This window comes from Lepidochelys kempii, chromosome 10 (genome assembly GCF_965140265.1).
Source record: "Lepidochelys kempii isolate rLepKem1 chromosome 10, rLepKem1.hap2, whole genome shotgun sequence".
In the NCBI taxonomy this organism is placed as follows: domain Eukaryota; kingdom Metazoa; phylum Chordata; order Testudines; family Cheloniidae; genus Lepidochelys; species Lepidochelys kempii.
The window spans coordinates 59,586,828-59,613,897 of record NC_133265.1 but is presented as its reverse complement, the minus strand read 5'-3'; the positions used below and the strand labels follow the sequence as shown (position 1 = coordinate 59,613,897).

Here is a 27,070-nt window from a genome sequence, read left to right as displayed (position 1 = left end):
AGAACAGTTTCTATGTTTAGATTCTTCTTTACTTATTTGTTAACCATGCTGAGATTAAGTAGCAGTATGGTAGGGCATGTTATCCTACAGTGCCTTAGGAGTAAAGGAAAGCCAAGAATTACATGGCTCAGCCACAAAATCATTCAATACAAACCCAGCCAGAAAAAATAATGTGCATAAAAAGGTATTTATACCTCTAGGTTACTGATATGAAAGTTAATATTTCTAAGTGTTCAAATACTGTAAGTTGGAAACTGACATACAACATGTTTCCGAATGTATTTGCTCCCAGCTTTTAAAGAAAGAAATCACTGAACTGGTAGAAATCACTGGTTAAGTATCTGCAACCAGAATCTGTTGAAGTGCTAAACCAGCTTTTGATACGATTAGCCTCTTTACCAGGTGCAAAGGAATATTTTCTTCATTTCAGTTTATTCTACTAGTTCAGATCAATGTTCAAAATTCATTCAAAGTTAAGAAACCAATTAAAAGCTCACCACACAGGGAAGCTTGTTTTTCTCTTCAATCTATGAATAAAAACTAGATGTGGAAGCCTGAGACCTACTAGTTCTAAAATGTTGAAGGACACAGCGACTAGAAATGATCAGTTCAATTCACTAACTACAGGTACTTCCTTTGTTTAGTAAATCAGTTAGTTTTAAAGGCAAAACAAGTTTTGATAAACCTTTTCTCTTATGTTTCCAGCACATTTAAAGTAGTTTTATTTAATTTAAAAAATGTTTGTGTATTTTAATTGAATCAGAATTTCCATCCAGAGAGCCTGACACATATCACAAGTAAAAAAATTAAATCATAAATAAGACATGCATCACCATTTTCTAAAATAAATGTAAAAATTAAGAAATAATGAATAAATATGGAGCTATATAAATGTGTACAGACATAGCGTATCCTCCTGGTTATCAAAAAGAAGCATCAAATTTACTGTAAATGTTATATCTAGTTGCAAGTCAAAATGTGTTAATGGTTACCAACCAATGAGAATAAACCTTTTTCTTTAGCAAAATAACTAAAAAGTACAAATACAAACAATTAAAATTGATTTAAATCAAGCTTTCCTGTTTGTTTACTTAAATCATTATTATTTTTTTTTTTTTAAAAATCAGTGATCTAAATTGCTTTGATTTAAATCAGTTTACCCTGGCGGTGAAACTGTAAACTATCTAATAAGAAATCATGTAGGATAATTAATGTATTATAATATACAAGCATACAAAACTGAGTTAAGATTGCATATTCCAGGTTAACTTTAGCATTTCTTACACATTTCCTAAACATTACTAATATGTTATATTTAAATAGTTAATTTTATTATGCTGATGAAAGCACCTGCCAAACATGAACAAGTGTTAGCCGCAACCCATCTTACAAAAAAAATATCTGAAGTACAGAGAAGTTAAGTGATATGGCCTATGTTCCAAAGCAAAATGTCAGATCCAGAAACTGAAACCAGATTTTTTGGTTCACAGTCTCACAGGCCAAGGTCTAACCAGCAGCTACCTAAGTACCTAGCAGGTTATTCATGCAAACTCTTTCAATTTGCCTCTGCTGTAAGAGGGACCAGAGGAGACGCCATACCTGATCAGAGCAGTAGATCATATATTCCAGTATCTTGTCTCAGATTATGGCCAGTACCAGATGGTTCAAAAGAAGGTACAAGAAACCCCATAGTGAATAAGTATGACTCAACATACTCCTAGATGGTTTTTTTCTTAACTTTAGCCAATTAAAGCCTGGTTTATTCCCTAAATTATAAGAGTTTATAGCACTTACAAAAAGAACACACTTATTTAACTACAGTAACTGTGTAATATTCTTATTTTCAATATAAGTGCATTATACTTTAGAAAGAAAAATAAACCCTACTATCATAGCACTTCACTTTGGTGTCCTGGCTAACAAGTTCCACAGGTTAATTGTACATTACTACATAATTCAGAGTTTACTTTCATCAGTTTCTCATTTGTCATGTTTCAATTTCACTGAAAGCGTCCATGTACTTATGAGTAAGCAGGCGGGCCCAATTTCCCTTCTATATAGTTCACTTTTTATTCCTCTTTTTTGTCCCCTTTTACCTCACCATGCTCTAAACCAGCGTGGGGAAGCTTTTTTCTATCAGGGGCCGCTAATAAAAATCAGTCGTGGGCCAGTCGTGGGGGGAGGGGTGTGTGTGCAGAGGCTCATGGCTCCCCTCCCCTCCCCCCCAGTGGGGCGAGCCAGCACTCATGGCTCAGAAATGAGGGGTTCAGGATGTGAGAAGGGGCTCCAGGCTGGGGTGCGGGAGGGGTTGAGGATTCCAGCTGGGGGTGAGGCCTCGGAGTGGGGCTGGGTATGAGGGGTTTGGGGTGCAGGAGAGGACTCTGGGCTAGAGCTAAGGGAATTGGAGCGTGGGATGGGGTTCTGATCTGGGGCAGGGGGTTCAGGGTGCGGGCTCCGGCCAGGCAGCGCTTATCTCAGGCGGCTCCCTGTCAGCGGTGCAGCAGGGCTAAGGCAGGCTCGCTGCCTGCCCTGGCTCCGCACTGCTCCCAGAAGCAGTCGCCATGTCCGACCCCTAGGCGGAAGGGCCAGATAGCTCTGTGCAGCACCGCCCCTGCAGGTCCCATTGTCCGGGAATCACAGCCAATGGGAGCTGCAGAGCCGGCACCGGCGCACAGAGCTTCCCTGATCACCCCTCCGCCTAGAAGCCACAGGGTCATGCCGGTCGCTTCCAAGAGCTGCACGGAGCCAACTGGACTTTTAACGGCCTAACAACCCCCGCTTTCCCCCGCACTGAGGTGAGCCAGCACTCGGGGCTCCAGCCCCACAGGGGGCGCCGAGACTTAGGGCTTCCAACCCATGGCACAGAGACTAGCCACAGGCTGGATTAAATGGGCTGGATCTGGCCCGCAGGATGTAGGTTCCCCACCCCTGGTCCTTCTTCAGAAGGAAGCATTTCAGTGTATTTAGTTGCTTTTTTCCCTGGACCTCTTCTACTTCTGCTAGATTTTTTTAAATAGAATTAACAGAACTCAATACAGTACTCCAAGTGAGCATATACAAATGATTCATGCAATGGCTTTATAAAATATTTTCAGTATTACAGTCTATCCCATTCCTTATGCCTCCTAACATTTTGTTCGCTTTTATGGCCCCTTGTGCACAATTAGCAGAGGTTTTCATTTACCAGTCCTCAATGATTCCAAGTAGTCATTTGTTTTTCAAAGCATATTTAGAATTAACCAAGTAAAAGTAATTCAAATCATCTCCTCCAATGTGCAGTACTTTGGGTTTGTCAACAATTAATGTAATCAGCCCTACTAGGCCCATTCACGTAGCTTAGTCAGGTCTTTCTGAAGTTCCTGAGCCTTCTCTAGAATTGACAAAACATAATAATTTAGTTTAAAGGAAAAAAATCCTCATTTGCATGCTCTTTACCTGCTTGGTGCTGTACTCGGAAGCTACTGGACTGGAGCACGAGATACCCGCACATAATCCAGGGATTTGAGTCCTTCCGAAAGTTTAGCCACCACAAGGGCAAGTTGTCTGTGACCAGGGGTAAGGGACTATTCAGCAGATAATACCTGAGGAAATCTACTGCCCACTTGATAGCCAGAGCTTCCTTTTGATATATAATTGAATATGTTCTTTCCCTGGGGAACAACTTCCTGCTTAAAATATAGGATTGGGTGCTATTCTCCCTCAAAGTCCTGGACAGCACCACTGAAAGACTGATGTCAGATGCATCTGTATACAGAATAAACTGCCGGGTGAAGTTGGTGAGTACAGGCATCAAGCCCAGCCATGCCATCAGGTTATTATAAAAGCATCATCACACTGGTAATCTCAAAGGACACTGTTGGTACCTGTCTTTTAGCACATCCATTAGGGGAGCTGTGATCAATGCAAAGTTGAGGATGAACTGGCATAATGTCCCACCAGGCCTAGGAAGCAACATATGTGTCTCTTAGTCCAAGGCATGGGGGCATGAGTTCAGCTTGTGGATACTAACAGGTTTCACAAAGCTTATTCCTACCCCCTATCCCATAAGTCGTTTCTGCCATGGCCAACTTACACTTTGCAGGGTTAGCTGTGAGACCAAGCCTCCTGTAGGGATGTCAGTACTGCCCGTAGGTGCCATATGTGGTCTGCCCCCATATAGCTATATATGACAATGTTGCCAAAGTAAGCCTCAGCATATTGCTGGTGGGATCTGAGGATTCCATTCAAAGGCACTGGACAGTCGCTGTCACTCCTTGCAGAGCGAACAACATAGTTTTAAAATGGAAATAGCCAAATGGGAACAGGAGGGGTGTGGTCTTCTACTGAGAGGATGGAGATTGGAAATCAGTCAGCAGCCCTTTGTAAGGTCAATCATAGTGAGATACTGCACTGGGCCCAACCACTCAGAGTTCATCCACCCTTGGCACTGGAGAGGCATCAAACTTTGTGATGGACTTGAGCTTGTGAACATCCCTACAAAAAAGGACCATGCCATCTACTTTCGGGTTCAGGACTATAGGGCTTCTCCAGACGCTCTTAGACTCCTCAATGACCCCCATCCTCAGCACTGCCTGCACCGCTTCACGTATTGTGTCCCACACATCCTTTTTGGTAAAGGTCAGAGAATTCTTCCTAACGAGTTGCCATTGTGCTCTTTCCAGATGATGTTGTATCATGTGTGTGCTTCACAAACTTGTGAAGAATATCTGAGCAAAGTCTCTGATTACTTGCATCAAACAGGATCTTCTGATTTGGCAAAGCCACTATCAGCAGTATGCTTAAACACCACCCAAGGATGTTCCCCCTTGGAGTACATCTCAGCTCTAAAGCACTGCCGATGCATCTCTTTGCTGATGCCAAGGTAATCTAAAATAGCGGTGTTCACATGATTAAAGGTCACTGAGAGGCCAGCACCTCCTTCTCAAAATGGTGAGGAGTGCTTCCAGATCATCATGTGGGCCCATCTTAGTTAACTTCACCGACATGGGTGGCAGAGGTCCTTTTGGTGAACTGGTCCCTATGAGGCCTCCCTCGGATGTTCTTGCTGCTGGGAAATAATCTCTTTCAACAGCTGCTGCTGCTGCACTGCTTGGGCCTGTTTCTGGATTGTCCACTACTACTACATTTACTGCTGGAATTGCTGCTGCTGGTTGGCCTGCTGTTGTTGCCACTCCCACCATCCACTTACACCAGTGTTCAGGGTTCATCTTGTCTGAAGTACATATCGGCTGAGGCCACCTCTCGAGGGGCTGGTGAGGAACCTGTTTCTGCTTCATTGCCTTTTAATAGGCATAGAGCTTCATAGCTGTATCCTCCACCAATTGTGCTCAACTGGCCCTGGCGTTAGTGTCTGAATCTTTTGCCCCTGGGTCCCTTATGGTAGCCCCCGCTACTGGGCAATCTTACAGTTCTTGGCAGGAGTTCAGGTCACTTTCAGGTCTCTTCAGAGCCCAATTTAAAATTGCAAAAAGGCTACTATTCTGGGGTGTATTAATAGGAATGTCGTATGTAAGACACAGGTGGTAACTGTCCCACTCTACTTGGCACTAGTGAGTGCCAACTGCGTGCCACACTTTCGGAAAGATGCGGAGAAACTTCAGAGTCCAGACGAGAACAACAAAAATGATCAAAAGTTTAGAAAGCCTCACCTCTGAAGAAAAGTTAAAAAAACTGGGCTTGAGAAAAGAAGACTGAGGGGAACCTGGTCTTTATATATGTTAATGGCTCCTATGAAGAGGACAGTGATTAATTATTTTCCATGTCCACTGAACGTCAGACAAGTAATGGGCTTAAGCTGCACCAAAGGACATTTTGGATAGATATTTGGAAAAACTTTCTAACTGTAAGGGAGGTTGTGGAATACCCAATATTGGAGAATTTTAAAAACAGGCTGGACAACCAATTCTCAGGGATGGTCTAGGTTTACTTGGTCCTGCCTCATTGCAGGGGGCTGAATCTGATGACCTCTGAAGGTCCTTTCCAGATCTACATTTCTACAATTCTATGATCTTTAATAAGACCCTATGTTGTCCTAAAGCATCCAGAAAATGCTCTTGCTTAATAACTACAGCTATTTACATCAAATGGGACTACTCACATGAATAAAGACTGCTTTTAGGAGTAAGAGTTGCAGGATCAGGCCTTATGTTTGCAAATAAATGCTCGTGCAGACCTGTTGGCAAATCTTGTTATCTAAACATCAACATGAATTCCACTCTGGAATTCAAACTAAGGAATTGTGAAATGCTAGAAGAATCCATTCTGGCAGTTGCAGTTCACAAAGCATATTTTCACCTTCAGGCATTTTGGTATAAACATTTGGTTCATATTCTGTATGTCTGAAACATTTAATGGCTTGCACATAAGACATATCACTAAAAAGAATATAGATTCAAAATGAATAGTTTAAAAAAGGAAAACAAATTCCATGGAGGCCTATGACTGAATCCACCTCATCAATCTACAGCTTGTAATTTCAACATGGACTTTTAATTTGTATTTTACTTCAACTAATCACTATCAAAACTTTATTTTTACAGTGTTGTAGCAAGCAAGTTTAATAAACTACATTTTATCTAAGAAATGTAAGTAGAATATTGTTTTTAGCTAACAGCAGCAGCCTACAATTATATCATATAAGACTGTTATTGTGTCACATATCAAACTAAGCAGCACAGGGGCTGGTCAGTAATAGGATGAGCTGTAGGAAACTGTACAGGTAACTCAATAAATGGTACTCTTCCTTTCCAGACAAAGCTGAACTAATGCTGTTGTATAGCAAAAGGGAGGAATTTACTGTGGGAGATGCTATTTCAGGTAGCATCTCCTCTTCTACTCTCTCAGACTTCCCCTGCCACTTTGTACATTAGATGCATTAACCACTGTATTCTGGACAAACCCAATGTTTAAAGTGTGGATATGTACTCCAAAAATACAAGTCCATACAAAAGTTTCCTGCAGTTTCCCTAGTTGCCTCTCAATGATTCTACATCAAATTTGCTCAGTTTACAAGTGAAGAGGGATAAACACAATTGTGTTCATTCTGATGTGCTTAACACAACAGTAATCAAGATTCTGAACATTGAAACCTTCTTATTGTGCTGATAATGAACAAAACACAGAATGGTCCCTTGAAATGTGCATTAACTACTTATGCTAAGCAATCTGTTCCACCTTGTATTTAGCTGTGACACTCTGAGTATGTTTACCAGACTTGAAGATCTCTGTGTAAGCTCAAAAGCTTGTCCCTCTCATCAACAGAAGCTGATTCAAGAAGAGATATTACCTCACCCATCTTGTCTCTCTAATATGCCAGAGAAGAATCTCATTCACTCTCCCATAGCTATGTTCACTCTATTTGGCAGAGTAATTGTGTATTACCGACGCAGCCAGTCCATGGAGCAACAAGGGGGACAGAGTGTGGGAAGAATTGGATAAAGGCAGACACTATACGTCCATGCCTTGGATCCCAGTTCCTGGAGCGGAGTCTGGTTACATCAGAATTTCAGATTTCATTTAAAAGAAAGTATAGGCTTTATGAGATCAAAGAAAATCTTGAAGACACAACCCAAGTACAAGCAATGCAAAGAATTCTGCCTTACTCTGCACACAGCCTGAAAGAATAGTTTTGTGGTGTGAAATACCCAGTGCATCTCAATGAGTTGTAATTCCAAAATCCACTGTTGTTGGAGGTTCCACCAATGTATCAACCCAACAGAGGACCCTGTGCATGGCAGAAGGAGAAGAGTACAGTGGTCCCAGTCCATCCACCCAAGCAGATACATGGATATAGAGGGCCCTCTCTGCTGCCAATACTGCCTCTTTGCAAGGAGATGGGAAACCTGCTCCTAAATCTCCTGCTCCCAGTGGGAGAGTTTCCCTGCTGTTGCTCCAAGGAAACAGAAAAGGGCCCCATGCCACTGCCTCTCTGGAAGAGGAGACAGACTTCCCACTGCTATCATTCCAAGTGTGGGGTACGAGCTCAGGATTTGAGCCACAGCAACCGTCACAGAGAACACCATGTCATGGTGTGCTTCGGGTCACAGATTGACTTAATCCAGGCCCAAGTACAGAGCCAGAAACTTCTCCATTATAACCTGATTCTTCCAGTGATTTGCTGTATCACCTTGGGTAAGTCACTTAACGAATTCACTCTCTCTCTTTCCCTCTCTGTGAGCTGGGAATTAACGTTGACCTACTTCACAGAAGTGACAGAGGATTGTTTAGTGTTTATACCGCACATACAACATGTACATTTCTTAATATTTTTATCTTTAAAAGAGAAATGGAAAGACAACAGTGAAATTGTCAATGAAAATTATTTTTTCCAAAGTTATAAATAAGAACTTTTCACTTAAAGAAAGCCCACACACTTATTAAGGAATGCCACTTCCTCACACTTATAGATAAGTTATGTCCTAATACTCATTTTGTTTCCCTAGACTCGTATGATCACTTTTTCAACATTATCAGATAGGAATATAGTCATTTGGGCTTGATCCAAAGTTCGGTGAAAAGAATGGGAAAGTGAAGTGAATGTTTCCATTGACTTCCGGGGGGGGAGGGGTCAGGCCCCTCATTCAGTTACATCTGGAAACAGTGTGCCTACAAAATAAGCAAAAAGAAAAGGAGTACTTGTGGCACCTTAGAGACTAACCAATTTATTTGAGCATGAGCTTTTGTGAGCTACAGCTCACTTCATCGGATGCATGCCGTGAAAACTGCAGCAGACTTTATTTACACACAAAGCATGAAAAAATACCTCCTCCCACCCCACTGTCCTGCTGGTAATAGCTTATCTAAAGTGATCATCAGGTGGGCCATTTCCAGCACACCACTAGCCGTCACCTTCAGCCCCCAACTAAAACCCCTCCAACGCATTATTAAGGATCTACAACCTATCCTAAAGGATGACCCAACACTCTCACAAATCTTGGGAGACAGGCCAGTCCTTGCCTACAGACAGCCCCGCAACCTGAAGCAAATACTCACCAACAACCACATACCACACAACAGAACCACTAACCCAGGAACTTATCCTTGCAACAAAGCCCGTTGCCAATTGTGCCCACATATCTATTCAGGGGACACCATCACAGGGCCTAATAACATCAGCCACACTATCAGAGGCTCGTTCACCTGCACATCCACCAATGTGATATATGCCATCATGTGCCAGCAATGCCCCTCTGCCATGTACATTGGTCAAACTGGACAGTCTCTACGTAAAAGAATAAATGGACACAAATCAGATGTCAAGAATTATAACATTCATAAACCAGTCGGAGAACACTTCAATCTCTCTGGTCACGCAATCACAGACATGAAGGTCGCTATCTTAAAACAAAAAAACTTCAAATCCAGACTCCAGCGAGAAACTGCTGAATTGGAATTCATTTGCAAATTGGATACTATTAATTTAGGCTTAAATAGAGACTGGGAGTGGCTAAGTCATTATGCAAGGTAGCCTATTTCCTCTTGTTTTTTCCTACCCCCCCCCCCCCAGATGTTCTGGTTTAACTTGGATTTAAACTTGGAGAGTGGTCAGTTTGGATGAGCTATTACCAGCAGGAGAGTGAGTTTGTGTGTGTATGGGGGTGGGGGGGATGTGAGAAAACCTGGATTTGTGCTGGAAATGGCCCACCTTAATTATGCACATTGTAGGGAGAATGGTCACTTTGGATGAGCTATTACCAGCAGGATAGTGAGTTTGTGTGTGTGGTTTTTGGGAGGGGGGTGAGAGAACCTGGATTTGTGCAGGAAATGGCCCAACTTTATTATCATGCACATTGTGTAAAGAGTTGTCACTTTGGATGGGCTATCACCAGCAGGAGAGTGAATTTGTGTGGGGGGGTGGAGGGTGAGAAAACCTGGATTTGTGCTGGAAATGGCCCACCTGATGATCACTTTAGATAAGCTATTACCAGCAGGACAGTGGGGTGGGAGGAGGTATTTTTTCATATTCTCTGTGTATAAATAAAGTCTGCTGCAGTTTCCACGGCATGCATCCGATGAAGTGAGCTGTAGCTCACGAAAGCTCATGCTCAAATAAATTGGTTAGTCTCTAAGGTGCCACAAGTACTCCTTTTCTTTTTGTGAATACAGACTAACACGGCTGTTACTCTGAAACCTACAAAATAAGCAGTATTCCATGTTTTCAGTTTTTACCGATTTTCATTGATAAATTACTTGTTCTTTTATTAAAGTTCAGTTTTTACTGATTTACACCCCTTTAATAATCCACTCAGTATTTTTTCAGGTACTTATTTTTGTTAACCACTAAAGCTTCACGTGACTGTTGTATTCTGCAGCTCTGAGATTAAAGCAATTCCACAGTGTAAAACACAGAACACACACACACGATGGAGGTCAGAAAATCAAACAATGTTAATATTGTGCTGTGACTGGCTCACAAGGAGACACTGCCCGCCTATTTCTTTGTGTCACTTTAGTGTGGCACTGAATTTAAACGATCAATCCTCCACAGATAAAGATAGTTAATGCCCCTTATCCACCCGGTTACCTCCTGTAGTGCTAATCTCCTTACGGGTTTGGATGGACCAGCCTGGGTTCTTCTGGATCCCCACACAGCCATTCCCCCCTTTCTGTGGCTGGCTCCAGACTACCTCCAAAATGGCTTTTCCTCCTTCCTAGGCTCTTAGGGGAGGGCATCTCATTCCAGGAGCTTTCACCAGTGCTTTAATGAAAGAGAGGACACAGCATGATTGTGTCAATGAATTTGTGCATGCTCTTTGTTTTACCAGACCACCACTGTTAATAGCAGAGGAGCCTATTAGTGACTTTGTGAGACATTACTACAGCAGAAAAACCTTTCCTAATGCAGATAAACTCACTTGTAAATATCTGAAAGAAAATGACAACATGTTTGAGATGATGACATGTCTGAGATATACCAACTATCTTGGCAAAATGTAACCACAACTAACACAGATTCTGTTTCCTAGATGGCTAAATTTGCCCAGGAGATTAAACTCAATCATAAACTGGAACTGCTACGTATTATCTGTCCTGCTCATCTGATTAACACTGCACTGTCAGCAGCTACTGCTACAGAAGAAATGAAAGACATGAAATCTTGCATCACTGGATTCAGGGCTGCCTTCAAGCATGCAAACAAGTTCATAGAATCATAGAACCATAGAATATCAGGGCTGGAAGGGACCTCAGGAGGTCATCTAGTCCAATCCCCTGCTCAAAGCAGGACCAATCCCCAACTAAATCATCCCAGCCAGGGCTTTGGCAAGCCTGACCTTAAAAATATCTAAGGAAGGATATTCCACCACTTCCCTAGGTAACGCATTCCAGTGTTTCACCACCCTCTTAGTGAAAAAGTTTTGCCTAATGTCCAACCTAAACCTCCCCCACTGCAACTTGAGACCATTACTCCTTGTTCTGTCCTCTGCTACCACTGAGAACAGTCTAGATCCATCCTCTTTGGAACCCCCTTTCAGGTAGTTGAAAGGAGCTATCAAATCCCTCCTCATTCTTCTCTTCCGCAGACTAAACAATCCCAGTTCCCTCAACCTCTCCTCATAAGTCATGTGTTCCAGTCCCCTAATCATTTTTGTTGCCCTCTGCTGGACTCTTTCCAATTTTTCCACATCCTTCTTGTAGTGTGGGGCCCAAAATTGGACACACTACTCCAGATGAGGCCTCACCAATGTTGAATAGAGGGGAACGATCACGTCCCTCGATCTGCTGGCAATGCCCCTACATATACATCCCAAAATGCCATTGGCTTTCTTGGCAACAAGGGCACACTGTTGACTCATATCCAGCTTCTCGTCCACTGTAACCCCTACGTCCTTTTCTGCAGAACTGCTGCCGAGCCATTCGGTCCCTAGCCTGTAGCGGTGCATGGGATTCTTCCGTCCTAAGTGCAGGACTCTGTGCTTGTCCTTGTTGAACCTCATCAGATTTCTTTTGGCCCAATCCTCTAATTTGTCTTGGGCACTCTGTATCCTATCCCTACCCTCCAGCATATCTACCACTCCTCCCAGTTTAGTGTCATCTGCAAACTTGCTGAGGGTGCAATCCAGACCATCCTCCAGATCATTAATGAAGATATTGAACAAAACCGGCCCCAGGACTGACCCTTGGGGCACTCCGCTTGATACCGGCTGCCAACTAGACATGGAGCCATTGATCACTACCCGTTGAGCCCGACAATCTAGCCAGCTTTCTATCCACCTTATAGTCCATTCATCCAGCCCATACTTCTTTAACTTGCTGGCAAGAATACTGTGGGAGACCGTGTCAAAAGCTTTGCTAAAATCAAGGAACAACACGTCCACCGCTTTCCCGTCATCCACAGAGCCAGTTATCCCATCATAGAAGGCAATTGGATTAGATAGGCATGACTTGCCCTTGCTGTATCCATGCTGACTGTTCCCAATCACTTTCCTCTCCTCTAAGTGCTTCAGAATTGATTCCTTGAGGACCTGCTCCGTGATTTTTCCAGGGACTGAGGTGGGGCTGACTGGCCTGTAGTTCCCAGGATCCTCCTTCTTCTCTTTTTTAAAGATGGGCACTACATTAGCTTTTTTCCAGTCGTCCGGGACCTCCCCCCGATCGCCATGAGTTTTCAAAGATAATGGCCAATGGCTCCGCAATCACATCCATCAACTCCTTTAGCACTCTCGGATGCAGCGCATCCGGCCCCATGGACTTGTGCTCGTCCAGCTTTTCTAAATAGTCCCGAACCACTTCTTTCTCCACACAGGGCTGGTCACCTCCTCCTCATGCTGAGCTGCCCAGTACAGTAGTCTGGGAGCTGACCTTGTTCGTGAAGACAGAGGCAAAAAAAGCATTGAGTACATTAGCTTTTTCCACATCCTCTGTCACTAGGGTTGCCTCCCTCTTTCAGTAAGGGGCCCACACATTCCTTGACTTTCTTCTGGTTGCTAACATACTTGAAGAAATCCTTCTTGTTACTCTTAACTTCTCTTGCTAGCTGCAACTCCAAGTGTGATTTGGCCTTCCTGATTTCACTCCTGCATGCCCGAGCAATATTTTTATACTCTTCCCTGGTCATTTGTCCAATCTTCCACTTCTTGTAAGCTTCTTTTTTGTGTTTAAGATCAGCAAGGATTTCACTGTTAAGTCAAGCTGGTCGCCTGCCATATTTACTATTCTTTCTACACATCAGAATGGTTTGTTCCTGTAACCTCAATAAGGATTCTTTAAAATACAGCCAGCTCTCCTGGACTCCTTTCCCCCTCATGTTATTCTCCCACGGGATCCTGCCATCAGTTCCCTGAGGGAGTCAGTCAGTCTGCTTTTCTGAAGTCCAGGGTCCGTATTCTGCTGCTCTCCCTTCTTCCTTGTGTCAGGATCCTGAACTCGACCATCTCAAGGTCACTGCCTGCCAGGTTCCCATCCACTTTTGCTTCCCCTACTAATTCTTCCTGGTTTGTGAGTAGCAGGTCAAGAAGAGCTCTTCCCCAAGTTGGTTCCTCCAGCACTTGCACCAGGAAATTGTCCCCTACTCTTTCCAAAAAACTTCCTGGATTGTCTGTGCACCGCTGTATTGATCTCCCGGCAGATATCATGGTGATTGAAGTTTCCCATGAGAACCAGGGCCTGCGATCTAGTAACTTTTGTGAGCTGCCAGAAGAAAGCCTCATCCACCTGGTCCGGTGGTCTATAGCAGACTCCCACCATGACATCACCCTTGTTGCTCACACTTCTAAACCTAATCCAGAGATTCTGAGGTTTTTCTGCAGTTTCATACCGGAGCTCTGAGCAGTCATACTGCTCTCTTACATACAATGCAACTCCCCCACCTTTTTTGCCCTGCCTGTCCTTCCTGAACAGTTTATATCCATCCATGACAGTTCTCCAGTCATGTGAGTTATCCCACCAAGTCTCTGTTATTCCAATCACATCATAATTCCTTGACTGTGCCAGGACTTCCAGTTCTCCCTGCTTGTTTCCCAGGCTTCTTGCATTTGTGTATAGGCACTTGAGATAACTCACTGATCGTCCCTCTTTCTCAGTATGAGGCAGAAGCCCTGCCCTCTCGCGTGCTCCTGCTCGTGCTTCCTCCCGGTATCCCACTTACCTCAGGGCTTTGGTCTCCTTCCCCCGGTGAACCTAGTTTAAAGCCCTCCTCACTAGGTTAGCTGCCTGCTTGCGAAGATGCTCTTCCCTCTCTTCATTAGGTGGAGCCCATCTCTGCCTAGCACTCCTCCTTCTTGGAACACCATCCCATGGGCAAGGAATCCAAAGCCTTCTCTCCGACACCACCTGCATAGCCATTCGTTGACTTCCACAATTCAACGGTCTCTACCCAGGCCTTTTCCTTCCACGGGGAGGATGGAGGAAAGACCTCTTGCACCTCAAACTCCTTTATCCTTCTTCCCAGAGCCACGTAGTCTGCAGTGATCCGCTCATGGTCATTCTTGGCAGTATCATTGGTGCCCACGTGGAGAGGCAGGAAGGGGTAGCGATCCGAGGGCTTGATGAGTCTCGGCAGTTTCTCCGTCACATCATGAATCCTAGCTCCTTGAAATTGAAGGCTTTGTTTTACACAGTGCATGCAGAGCTAACTACTGATAACCTACCCATTGTGCCACATCAGTGGATGAACTTATATTTCGCTGCCTGTCGTGCAGATAACAGGTGGACTGTGCTAATGCATCTCCTAGATCATCCTCAGTTTGTTGGTTCTAAAAGGAGAAACTCTGAAGAGACTGGCAAATAACTAAAATGACCGCCAGATTCTACACACCATTGTTGAAAACCTAGAATCACTGCGTGACACACAGAAAACACTGGAGTTCTCTCCAACTACTGCCAACACGTTTGCCAATACAGATGTTTACTGGATCCTGATAACCAAAATATCAGCTGAACTGAGTATAAAAGTTGCAGGAGAAACATGGCAAAAAAAACCCCAAAACAGTTGTTTCTGGAAATCCTTCCCACCCCAGAACACGAGAGAACCAAAAAAAAAAAAAAAAAAAAAGAGTTCAAAACCTTCTACACAACTCTCAGTGAGAAACAGGAGACAACCATGTCCCATAATCAGAATCCAAAAGTATTTGGTGCCAAAGATTGTTTTTGGAAAGTCATCCAGATGTTGCATCCCTTCCTCAAGGTGAATTTTGCAGCAGACTATGACCGTTATGCCAGAGTGTTTCAACCATTTGCCACTAAAGATGAAATTTCAAATCTGAACGGGGAATTTAATAATTATATGAACTTGCCTAACCCAGACAATGCAAAACTGGATGTGCTGGCTTTTTGAAACAGTCATAAAGACACCCTTCCCAACTCCAGCCAAGTGGCACAGCAAGCTCTGAGTGTACCCCCCAGATCTTTTGATTCAGCGCACATACTTTCAAAGTCAGACTACCTCCAAGACAGCAAGAGGCTCAACATGAGTGAGGATATTTTGAAGAAAATTATGCGAGCATACGCAAACCAGGATTTCTGGGAAAAACTGCTAGCTCTGAGAGAGACAAAACAGACTTTTGCACATTATAAAAAGGTTTCAATTAAACTGTAGTAAAATGTGTACATTACAAAAAGTTTGTTTTTCTTTTTTTCCCCCCTGATTTTTCCCCAATTTCTAACTTTTAACCCAATTTCAATGTCTGGAAAATAAACACTGAACAATTCCCAGATTTTTTTAAAAATAAAAACTGAAAATGTGAAACACTAAAAATAAGTTAGCTCGCTGAATTATTTTTTCCAGTCCTATATACTACTGCCATTTTATGCCAAATGTGTATATTCTATATTAACACCATCTACACGTAAAATACACAAAAAGAAAAGGAGTACTTGTGGCACCTTAGAGACTAACCAATTTATTTGAGCATAAGCTTTCGTGAGCTACAGCTCACTTCATTGGATGCTGTAGCTCACGAAAGCTGATGCTCGAATAAATTGGTTAGTCTCTAAGGTGCCACAAGTACTCCTTTTCTTTTTGCGAATACAGACGAACACGGCTGCTACTCTGAAACCTGTAAAATACACAGTATTCCTACTGAAATGTTGTCCCACATTGACAGATTTGCACAACAACCAGGAAGTCTACACTGCAATGTACAAGGACTAATCAACTCTTCAAAAAAAATACATAGCATCGTATAGAGTATTTTTTTTAAAAAATACATCAGCATAATCCAGCATGCCATGTAACTATTTATCTAAAATGGTCTTTTGAAAGTTTTACTTTAATCCATGTCTTAAAATTATTATAAACATAAATTTAGTCAACTTTTCATTTTTAAAACATTGTTTGGAAGACACAGTTTGTGGAACATTACCCAAATTACATTTTTTGCCAGCATCTTCTAAAAATATCCTTTCCAGTTCAAGCCATCTTTGACACCCCCCAAAGTTATCTCTGCAGATAACTTGATATCCCAGATTCCCAACCAATATAATTTCAAACTTCCAGGAGGATAAACCCTTTAAAAGTATGTATTTTAAATTAGACTACTATCTTAACATCAACTGTAATATACTACCAATGCTTCTTTAATATTCAAAAAGTGTACAGTAGGGATTTTTAAAATACCAAAAGTAGCATTTAAAATACTACTTACGACCCCAAATAAGTAACAGAAAGTGATATAGACACATAGAAGTCAGTACAGAGAGATTTTAGAAGATTACAAATACTTAGATTTTAAAACATAAAATGTAACAAAAATCGTTTTCTCTTTTACTTACCTGCCAAGGCCCAAGTACAGGACAAACATGGAATTCTGACACAGCTGATGGCATCATAATCACCTAACTCATTCCCTGCACTAGGAGAAAACTACAGAACTTGATGAACATGAACTCTTACTTCAACTGAATTAATATCAGATTATTAATAGCAACATCTTTATTTGACACAGGTGCCTTGAAGTGATTCTTTCTGTGTTAACACTCTCCCCTTCCCTGATTAGGTTTTTGGAGACAGGGAAACTGCCTTTCTCTTATCAGAAAAGTGTTCAGCCATTTAGATAGGCTTACACTAGTAGAAAGGCTTCTTTTCAATTAGTTCTTTTTGAAAGGATGGATTACATTAATGTATATTATGTCTGTCTAGGCAGGCGCCAATCTTCACTACAAAGACAACCAGGTTGGAGACTTCAGTTACAATATTACTTCATTCTGTCATGTAAATGGTATCTTAACCAAGCTCCTGAAGTATACTAAAGCCTTCAAACGTCCTTTCTTTAACCTGAGGGACAAAGGGCAGGCAACTGTGTTGTACTTGGGTCCCAGGAGACAGTTGTACTTTTAGTGTATGGTAGATGATCAGGAATTAAATGAATTTAAAACACTGAAGTAATTTACTAGCTCTTTATCTTTACTGACAGTACAAGATCTAGTCTTTTCAAAAGAAAGTAATTTTTTAAATTACTACTTCCATTCTTCATCATACCAAGAATATATATTTAAAAGGTTTGTTTTATAATGTAGAAAATGCTATCTTACATGTACTGGCCGGTTTGGAGCTCGAAATCTCCCCAATGAAGATTGGCTCATCATCATCATCATCATCATCCTCCTCAACTTCTTTCACTCTCTTTTGCCATGGTTCTAGCTCCTCTTCCTCACATTCCATAAACAGTTCTGCCATTTTGGTACTAGATAATAAAAAATAATCACACAAGTGTGTCATGGAAAGTGGGCGGGTGCGGGGAGGAGGGAAGTGGCTAAATAACCCACACCTTTCAATAATAAAATTATTGTGTTTGATGCAAACATGACCACAGAACACTCTTCCAAGTTGTAGCCTTCATACAGAATTAGTCCCCAAATAAGCTCAGTTCAAATTCTTACTTATTGTTAACATTTCTGCAAATTATGAGGCGTCTGATCTTGCTTCCATTGGTATCAGTGGAGTCTGTAGTATTGGGCGCCAGGTACTTAAATATTTTAGGGAAGACCTATTAAAACCCACCTCTGCTCATTCTCCTTGCTTTATCATTCCCTCTGCATCCTCCTCCACTCTTGCAATCATTTTATTCTTTTTATTCCCACACACTTTGCAACATCCAAAACCGAATCCCTCTTTCTATTGTGCCAGAAGTCCAAAAGCTCCTTCAAATTCCTCCTTCAAACCAACTTTTGTTTTGTTTCCTACTACTGACACCCAGTTACAGGGTCAAATCTACACTAGAGCTCTCACTATTGCTTGAAAAGATGCCCTTTGCATTATCATCCCCTTCCTTTAGACTTGCTCTAAGAAAGGCACCATTGTTTTCACCACAGCATCTTGCCATATCTACTTGTGGAGATTTCCCAATGGCAGTGCACCAATTGGAAATTAAGCAAAAGCTCAGTGCAGACCCAGCCATGTTGTCCATTCCTCACTTCTCACCCTAGTACAGCCTCTACTAGAATATGAGAATTCATATGATTTCTCTGTGTATTTTGTCTTGCACTATTTTTGTTTGTTTTAACCCTTTTTTGTCATTTTCTTATCCACTTCTTTTCTCTAGCCTCATGATCTATCTAAATTAGAGACTGTCAACTCTTTAGGGAAGGGACCATTGTGTTAATTTCTGTAATGTGCCACCTGAGGCAAACAGACTTACAATTTGTTCAGCCCTGACCTACACTTTATACTTAAAAGAATTATGAAATATTTTAAGACAGGAATACAGTCTTTAATGCATGAAAACATCATTGAGAAACAGACCAAATAACCGCTCAACTGAACAAAGTTAAAACAAGCTTTTTTTTACCACTCAACTTTAAATCTGAATTATGCCTGTATCTTATTCTTTCTCCACCACAGCTCCATCTCTTTAGTGCCATGCTAGTACAGGTCTAAATTTACTGACACAGAGAAAGAACTTCCTTATTTTAAAGGCTCCTGATTCTTATTGAAGTTTAAATAAGTTCTGCGTAAAGAATTCAAAACTATCCTAGAAACAAATGTTTCACATGCTGCATCAACTATCTGGCAGCATCAACCAGAGCGGAGGGAAAAAAAACCCCAAACACATTTGATGTGTTAAACGCAATCCGTAGCTGCCCAAATCACTACATGCAGCAATAAGAGGTAGCCACAATATAGGTGCTTATGGCACTCTGATCTTGAGGCCCATTATATGCTAGCTATGGCTTAGCCTGCACTAAGCTACAACAGCTGGTAATGTTTCCCAAAGGGGCCTTTATGCCAGCATGGGATTGCCACAGCACAGAAGTACCATCCCCAGCCAATCTCGGGTGCCACAAGTACTCCTTTTCTTTTTGCGAATACAGACTAACACGGCTGTTACTCTGAAACTTGGATGGTGAAGTAATTTATGCCTCAGAGCTGAATTATTCCCCCACAACAGGAATCCTCAGCATAGCAGTTATGTCAGTTTTGTTCTCCCCCACTTGTGCTGCAGAATGCACAAAAGGGCCAAAGATCATGCACTCAGCATATAGTCATCTTTCCCAAGCATTAAGCTTCGTATATTATAGTAACTTAAATTGAGATGGGGAAGTGATGTTAATAAATGGGAATTTGACCAATACGAAGTATACTGAATGCTACTGTGATTAAATGTATGCATTTTATTTGAAAAGCACAATGTAACTTCCTCCAAGCTTTCATCACATAATCGGAGTAAAGCTTGAATCTTCTGAGGAATTTCAAGAATACTGGTTAATTAAAAACTGGTTAAAGAAAGAATTCACTTTCTGGGCCTCATTAATTTTTGGGCCCTTCTATTCTGAAAATTACATCCTGCAGAAAGTAAAACCATGAGTTAATGGAGAGAATTTTGGAGCTCCTAGGCTTATAATTTTTTTTATATATATATCAAAACAAATTATCAGTCATCATAACTGATTTTTGTACATTATAGAAGCCAATGGAGAAATTTTTTTACATTGGCTATTTTCAGTCTCCAATATAGCATGTGTGTAAGACTTCCTAAATAGTCTAGGAAAAAGATGTAAAACTGTTCTTCGGCCAAAAACATTCCTGCAATCTACTGGGGTCTAATATGGTGGATTGGGAATGGATTTGGATAGGCAAATAGTCTTTGCATTGTGCCAGAAAAGATCTTCAACACAATAACAGTGACTTTGCCAGACTGGGACCTCTGTGAAACTGTTCAGTTGGTTCAGAAGCATCCACAATCAGGATCATTGAAATAGTAAGTTGTTGCTTCATCTGAAAGCACAACCTGTGTCAAATTTGTCAGCCAGTTTAAGAAAACTAACTGAACAGCTTCACCACCAGATCACCTCATATAGCCAGTACAGGAGTTCCTTGAATTGTATAAGCAGCTTATTTAAGTACAGCGTCTTCAGCAAAGTATTCCACTGCTTTGACGAAGACCCTGCTTTGTGTGAAAGGAACCGTTGCTGTGAAGGTTCTTTGCTTACTTAAATTATTCAGCTAGCTCAAAAGCTTCACCCCTGAACTAGCTGAATAGAGCACGTTGTAAAGTTTTGTCATATAATTTTTCTGAAAAAAGAAATTTCTAAAAACCCTATTTAAAAATGTTCATAAACAGCCCATAATTTATTTGAAAATTTTCAACCAGCTCCACTGTTTCATTTTATACATTCACTTGTGAATGTCCGTTAATGGGAGTGATAACAGAATAAAGCTGATGTACAGGCTGCCCTACTGCACTGAAAAATGTCTACAAGTTTATTGTTTTTTCCTGCTGCAGTACTGGGTTGACTTCAGTACCCATATTTGCTCCAGAAGCACTTCTGGATCAGTTTATGATCTCATGACCTCTGAGACTATCTCCACGCATTCAGCTGGTCAGATTTTGGTGACTGAAAATACACTTCTATCATGGTTGCACCATTGCCTCCTATAGTTCATGACACAGATCAATCACATGTGAAGGCATTTTGGTGGTCTCCTCATGATGTTTAATACTTAATTTTAATACCGAGTTCTCTATAAGGAGTATTTTAAACCAGAGCCCCAATATCAATGGCTTGATAGGACAGGATGATTCCTTATTCTTCAGTATAGAAACTGTGGTATGTAAGCACAAGTGATCAAGTGTCTAGATACACTCTCTTTATGTTGGCTATACTATATCTAATCTCCCTGTTGTCAAAAAATTCCATTTAGGATGTTTTAGACATATTTAGAGTCTGTTAATTTCCTTTACCCTACGGACATAGTACAGCAATAGACCTGGTTTCGTTAGCTGATACGCTCCTAGGAACGAACAATGACCAGGCACTGAAGCCACTTTTTTTTTTTTTTTTTTTAAATCAGCCTTTATTAAAGTCAATCACGTGTTTGTGCACACAAACTGTGAAAAGAGCATGAGTTATTCTGACCGGTTCCTGAATAACAGATCCCAGAGGATGGTTTTGAGTACTCATTTTAGCTACTGCAAGACTATTCTTGTCAACCCTTTGTTTCAGCAAGTGAAAGAGAACGGAAAAGACACACATGGGCTGGAGTGCCACTGCTATGCAAATGACATAGCCATTTTACCCAGATTATCTGCCATATTTCGATCAGAGACATTGCTTTTCCAGCGTTTGGCCAAGATTAAAACTTGAATGAGAGAGCTGCTTGAACCTTAATCTGAGTAAGAAGGTAGTGATATTATAAATTTTGAAGGGGTGGTAGGAGAAGTATCTGGAGAATTCATCTGGGACTGCTTCTATATCTATTAATGAGGGAGTAAATCCACCCTTTATTAGAAAGGTTTGCTGTTTCATGTGCTTGTGAATCCCAGGCTACGTATACAATCTTAGGTGGTATTGTTGGCCAACAGCACTTTGAAACAAATGGACACACATGCCTAGCCATATGCAAATGTCAGACTCCGACTTCACCTCAGCTATCCTTGACTTTAGTCTGGCAGCCACAATTTACTGCAGTGCACTTTACTCTTGAAGACCATCTAGAAGCTTCAGGTAGTGCAGTTAACATTTGTTCAGCAAAGCTAACTGATGAAAAGATATTAGCCACACAGCATATTACATCAGATTTAAGAATTTTTTTATTTTTTTTAATAAATCACTTCTGGTCGCAATCCAAGTTGTTGACTTTGATGAGACTCTATATATTGGATGAAAAGTTACATTAACAGAAAGTTTAAGTTGCAGTCACACTCAAAATTTAGAAAATGACAGTTTTAATATTGCCCAGACAGCCTTAATTCTGCCCCCTTAATGTGTCTATACCATGACTGAATTAAGCACGGATCTTGTGGGAATAAAAATTGTATGCGATCATGTAATTCAAGACTGTACCATAATGCATATGCACTAAGTACAATTTTGATTTTGCGATGAGCAACTATAAATGTAGCACTTCCTAACTCTGAGTGCTTGTTTTTGCACCCAGAAGAGTGCCCTTCCAACAGCTTTTTTTAAGGCAAGTTCCCAAGGTAGGGTTTTTGGGGGGGAAAGCTGCTGGTGGTATTTGTTGGTATTTTTAAATAAAAGGTTTAAAAAAATTTAAAAGGCAAGGCATCTGCAAGATTGGTTTGCTTTCTTCTCTGTTAAGTTTCCCTTCTTCTTCAGTAAGAGGACCTCTTCCGAAATTCACTTCCTTTAATGGTGCAGAGGCAGAATTCACGAGCTTTTAAGCCAATGTGCACCACATCTCTTTTCTTAGGCTTCTATGAGGGCTAATATGGATATTCACTGAGTGGATATCGACCGCATTTTCGAGAATAACTATTATTTGACTTTTGTTTATAAAGCACTTTGTTGAATTTAAACTATACACATTTGCACCAGGAATGTGATTGAGAAATAAATATAGGCACAGTAACTCATTCTACAATAGGAGTACTTGTGGCACCTTGGAGACGAATAAATTTATTAGAGCACAAGCTTTCGTGAGCTACACCTCAGTTAGGGTTGCAGATGCATCCGATGAAGTGAGCGGTAGCTCGCGAAAGCTTATGCTCTAATAAATTGGTTAGTCTCTAAGGTGCCACAAGTACTCCTTTTCTTTTTGCGGATACAGACTAACACGGCTGCTACTCTGAAACCTGTCATTCTACAATATAACTGTAGTAGAAACACATATGATAACAGAGAGTTATTTCCTAGTTATCAAAGATAAGCAGAGGGCCTGTATCATCCAGTTAAACAACACATGACCTCACTTATAAATTAACACCTCATGTGCAACACTCCATATCTACCTCTTTCAAACAGTTTCTTCCACCTTTTCTAGGAATATCCTTAAAAAAGAGGACTGATAAGTAAGGCTGTATGAAAGTTGTTGATTTTTTTTGGTTCAAAAGTTGCAGTCAGTTCAACTACCATAAAAAAAATTCTAAAAAAATTTGGTAGCAGTGTGATGCCGGATGCCAGGTCACAAAGTTATTGAAACTTGCAGAAACAATACAAAATTGTAGCGCGTGTTAGAAGTTTACGTTTCCGCAGCAGAATTGCAATCTGAAATTTTCTTACAGCTTGACTAACAAGTAAGTCATCAACACAGCAGTCCAGGGTATTGTCATCTTTCAATGGCAAATGAATCAGATATCTTGTTGCATATGTACCAAACGTTTATTTTATCATAGTACTGCTAGCTCATTCAGAACACAAATAGTTTTGTAAAGTTTATGCTTTTTAAATAGGCTAAAGCAGATAACACATTGCATGAGCCTAGTGCAGAGGTGGGCAAACTACTGACGAGGAGCCACATCCGGCCCGCGGGACCATGCTGACCAGCCCTTGAGCTCCCGGCCAGGGAGGCTAGCCCCCTCCTCCCCAGCCTCAGCTCGCCGTTGCACCAGTGCTCTGAGCTGCAGGGTTGCAAGCTCCTGCCAAGCAGTGCAGCTGGCTCTGTCCAGGCTGTGCGGCTGCCAGTCCTGCTGCTCTGAGCAGCATGGTAAGGGGGCGGGGAGGTTGGATAAGGGGCAGGGAGTCCCGGGGGGCAGTCAGGGGATGGGCAGCAGTTGGAGTGGGGGAGCAGGGGACGGTTGGATGGGGTGGAGGTTCGGGGGGGGCGGGAGAACAGTCAGGGGATGAGGAACAGGGGAGCGGTCTGAGGTATGGATAGCGGACGGGGCAGTCAGGGGACAGGGAGGGGGGGTCCTGGGAGGGGATGGTCAGGGGACAAGAAGCAGGGGGGGTTGGATGACTCGGGGATTCTAAGGGGGGCAGTCAGGGGGTGAGAAGCGGGAGGGGGCGCATAGGGGGTTGGGGGGCAGGCTTTTTCGGAAGGCATAGCCTTCCCTACCCAGCCCTCCATACAGTTTCGGAACCCGATGTGGCCCTCAGGCCAAAAAGTTTGCCCACCCCTGCCTAGTGGTTTCTCTCAATGTTAACAGAACTATTACCCTTGATCCTAGAAACAGAGACTATATTTAAGCTAAGCCGTGTAGATAATAGGTTTTCAATCTGTGGGTTACGATAATGTGCGAGGGAGTCATGAGCATGCTATACTTTCCACACTACCAAATGGGAAGTGAGATCCTGACAAAGCAAATATTGAAAACTGAAAGCATCACCTATAATTAAATCCTATACATGACAGATCAGAATTGTGGAGTAAACTTCATTTTCTTAGAAACATGAAAGCGTTCAAAGTTTTAACTTTTAAAACAAGTTTCAAGTTTTCTTCATGGAATGACAAAACTTCTCGAAAGAAGAGGATTGCTGAAAAAAATTAAAAATAAGTATGAGCAGCTAGAAAAAAAAAAAAAGCTTCTCCTTTCCTTTAAAGAAGATTCTGGCCAATACTGCTACATTTCTGAACAACAATAACTAACACTAGTCATGAATGTTCATTACAGCAGCCACAACTGCATCAACTTTTAGGGTATTACTCAACTGTAATCATCAGAACTGCTTGAGCCTGATGCAAGTCAAAAAATCAACTTCGTATCTTATTGAGCAAAATAAAGTGAAAACTAAGTTCATGATGGAATACGAGTTTTTGCTTCTCTGCATAGCTGTCATATCTCCATCTTAATACCATAGATGTACACTCAGCACAGATGTAATAGGCTTACTAAATATACATGTCCCCATCCTTATTGTGGAGTGTTATAATAATTTTGAGCGTTTACATACTTAAAAGAAACTAAAAAAATGAAAACTGCTGTTTAAGAAATAAGAAGTGAGCAAGAATACAACGGGAGAAGAGGGAAGAACTTTTGCAAAACAGTGTGTGTAAACTAAGGCTATAAAATGTCATCTTTGTTTTTGACATGACAAGCTACAAAAATGTAATAAGTTACTGAAATCCCTCAGCAATTTATAGTTGATATGTTACCACCCTCAGTGTGCTGCGGAAATTCCAACATGGATAGTTTCCATGGGCCTATAAATCTTAGTATTATTCTCTGATTCAGTTGTACAAAATCAGGAAGTAACTATCCTTGCAGAGAAGAGAATGGAGGCATCTATTTCATGATAGTAAAGCTTTTCAGATTGGCCTTGCTTGTTGGTCAATTTGTCAGCACAATAGTTAAATTATCTGTGTGATGTAATGAAACTGACTGTTAAACTTTAACAGTTGCCCTTTAAGAGTTCCTAGGAAGCAAAACTAGATTTTACATCACAAGCCCAAAGCTCAACCTAAATCATCCACCTGGCCACCACCACCTTACATCTGGTCCACACGACTTCAGTTAGCATGATTTAATGTTATATGGGCAATCTATTAGGGCAATGTCATGGTTTGCATGGTCTTGGTTTGTTTTAGAGGCTGTCAAACATTGGGTTAGTGATGAACATACTTAAAAGAAACTAAATGATAAAATTTAAGTTTGATGCAAATTAAAAAACAGAAATTAAGCACCGAGCCCAGTGGTAAAACTTCCCTTTAAAAAGCACCTTCCCGCCTCACTGTCATGAGGTGGTAAGTGCCTCCTAAAGAAGGGCAACGTTACCTTTGTAAACAAATTAGACGTTCTCACCCCCAGCTCAAATGGGTGTGAGGTGAGGGCAGGGCGCAGAGATCCTGGGGAAGCAGCGTAGCTCCCTCTGGAACCGTTCTCTTTAACGTGGCCTCGACATTTCCCTCTGACACTCCGCGACCCCAGGTGTCTGAGACGAGGGCTGGGTTTGGCGTCGGGCACGAGAGGCTGTATGGGGACCAGAAGCCTGCTTGCACAGCTAGAACGGGGAGGGAGGATCAGTAACACCCATTCGCAACTATCCGGGAGCCACCAACAAAGCGCGGACGCGGCAGGCTGAGCCCGGCAAGCTCCCGTCCCCCGCTGTACGCGGAGACCAACAGGCTCGCTAGAAAGCCTGCGAGTCCCAGAGCTCGCCGGTCCGAGGAAGGGGGGGGGGGGGGGGCGCCGCCACAAGGCCACGCTCCGAGCCAAGATGGCGCCGGTCTCATAGGCGACAATCCCCCCGGTGGCCCACCCGCCGCTAAGCAGCAGCAACGCCCTCCGCACGGGAAGGCCCTGAGCAGGCCGTCCCTGCGCGGAGGGGGCAGAAGGAGCGGGCCGGCTTACCGTGCTGCGCGTGTGAAGAGGCCGCGGCAGGCTCGCACACTCCCTCCCTGACTGACTGGGGGATGGGAGGGGGCGGCTCCGGCAGAGGATCCTCACATTGCCTTGCCGCGGCGCCCAACCTCAGCCTCCTGCTACTGCAGCCGCCGCTCCTGGAAAAGGAAGGGGGGGGGGGGGGGTTTGCTGAACCCGGCGCGCTGGCTGATGGGTAAAGTGCAGGTCAGCCCCACAGAAGCGCCTTCTTTCCGGCAGCCATCGGGGAGGGGGCGGGGCAGCGCGGGGGAGGCCCGCACAACGCGCGCAGCGCCATGTGCCTGGCCTCACACCCTGCGGCGGCACAGGGCAGGCCTTGCCTGTAGGCCGCACCCTCGGCGCTTCCTCGGCCCGGGGCTCCGCTGCAACACAGTACTCCTTCCCTCTCCCCAGCAGCGGGCAGGAGCAAGCCCTCCCTCCATACTGTACTCATCCCAGCAACCCTGGGGATGTAGCCCGTGAGGGGGCTGGGCCACTGGTGCCCCACCACCACCCATGGGCCACAGGCCCTCAGGGCCAGCCTTAGGCACATGCAGAATAATGTCATGGGTGCCCTGTGCAGCTCTGTGCTTCGTATGCCGCAGTGCCAGCAGCCAGCCCTATCCCCCAGCTGGCCCCCATATGCGGTGTGCCCACTG

At 42.7% G+C, this 27,070-nt stretch overlaps 1 protein-coding gene across 8 annotated transcripts in view; it reads right to left on the bottom strand.

Annotated features, from left to right (window-relative positions):
* The window catches only part of ZNF280D (zinc finger protein 280D), an 80,716-nt gene extending 54,058 nt beyond the window's left edge, over positions 1-26,658 (bottom strand). For 4 of the 8 annotated variants that reach the window (XM_073303773.1, XM_073303777.1, XM_073303778.1 and 1 more), the window contains exons 1-2: positions 26,403-26,655; positions 17,467-17,618 (exon numbers count right to left, since the gene is read on the bottom strand). In XM_073303773.1, coding sequence (XP_073159874.1) covers positions 17,467-17,611 — 145 coding nt within the window. In that variant the 5' untranslated portion in view covers positions 17,612-17,618; positions 26,403-26,655. Of the gene's footprint in view, positions 1-17,466; positions 17,619-25,826; positions 26,053-26,402 lie in introns of those variants that run through there. The other 4 variants (XM_073303780.1, XM_073303781.1, XM_073303774.1 and 1 more) reach the window with 3 other exon arrangements.
* Between the last annotated feature and the right edge of the window lie 412 nt (positions 26,659-27,070).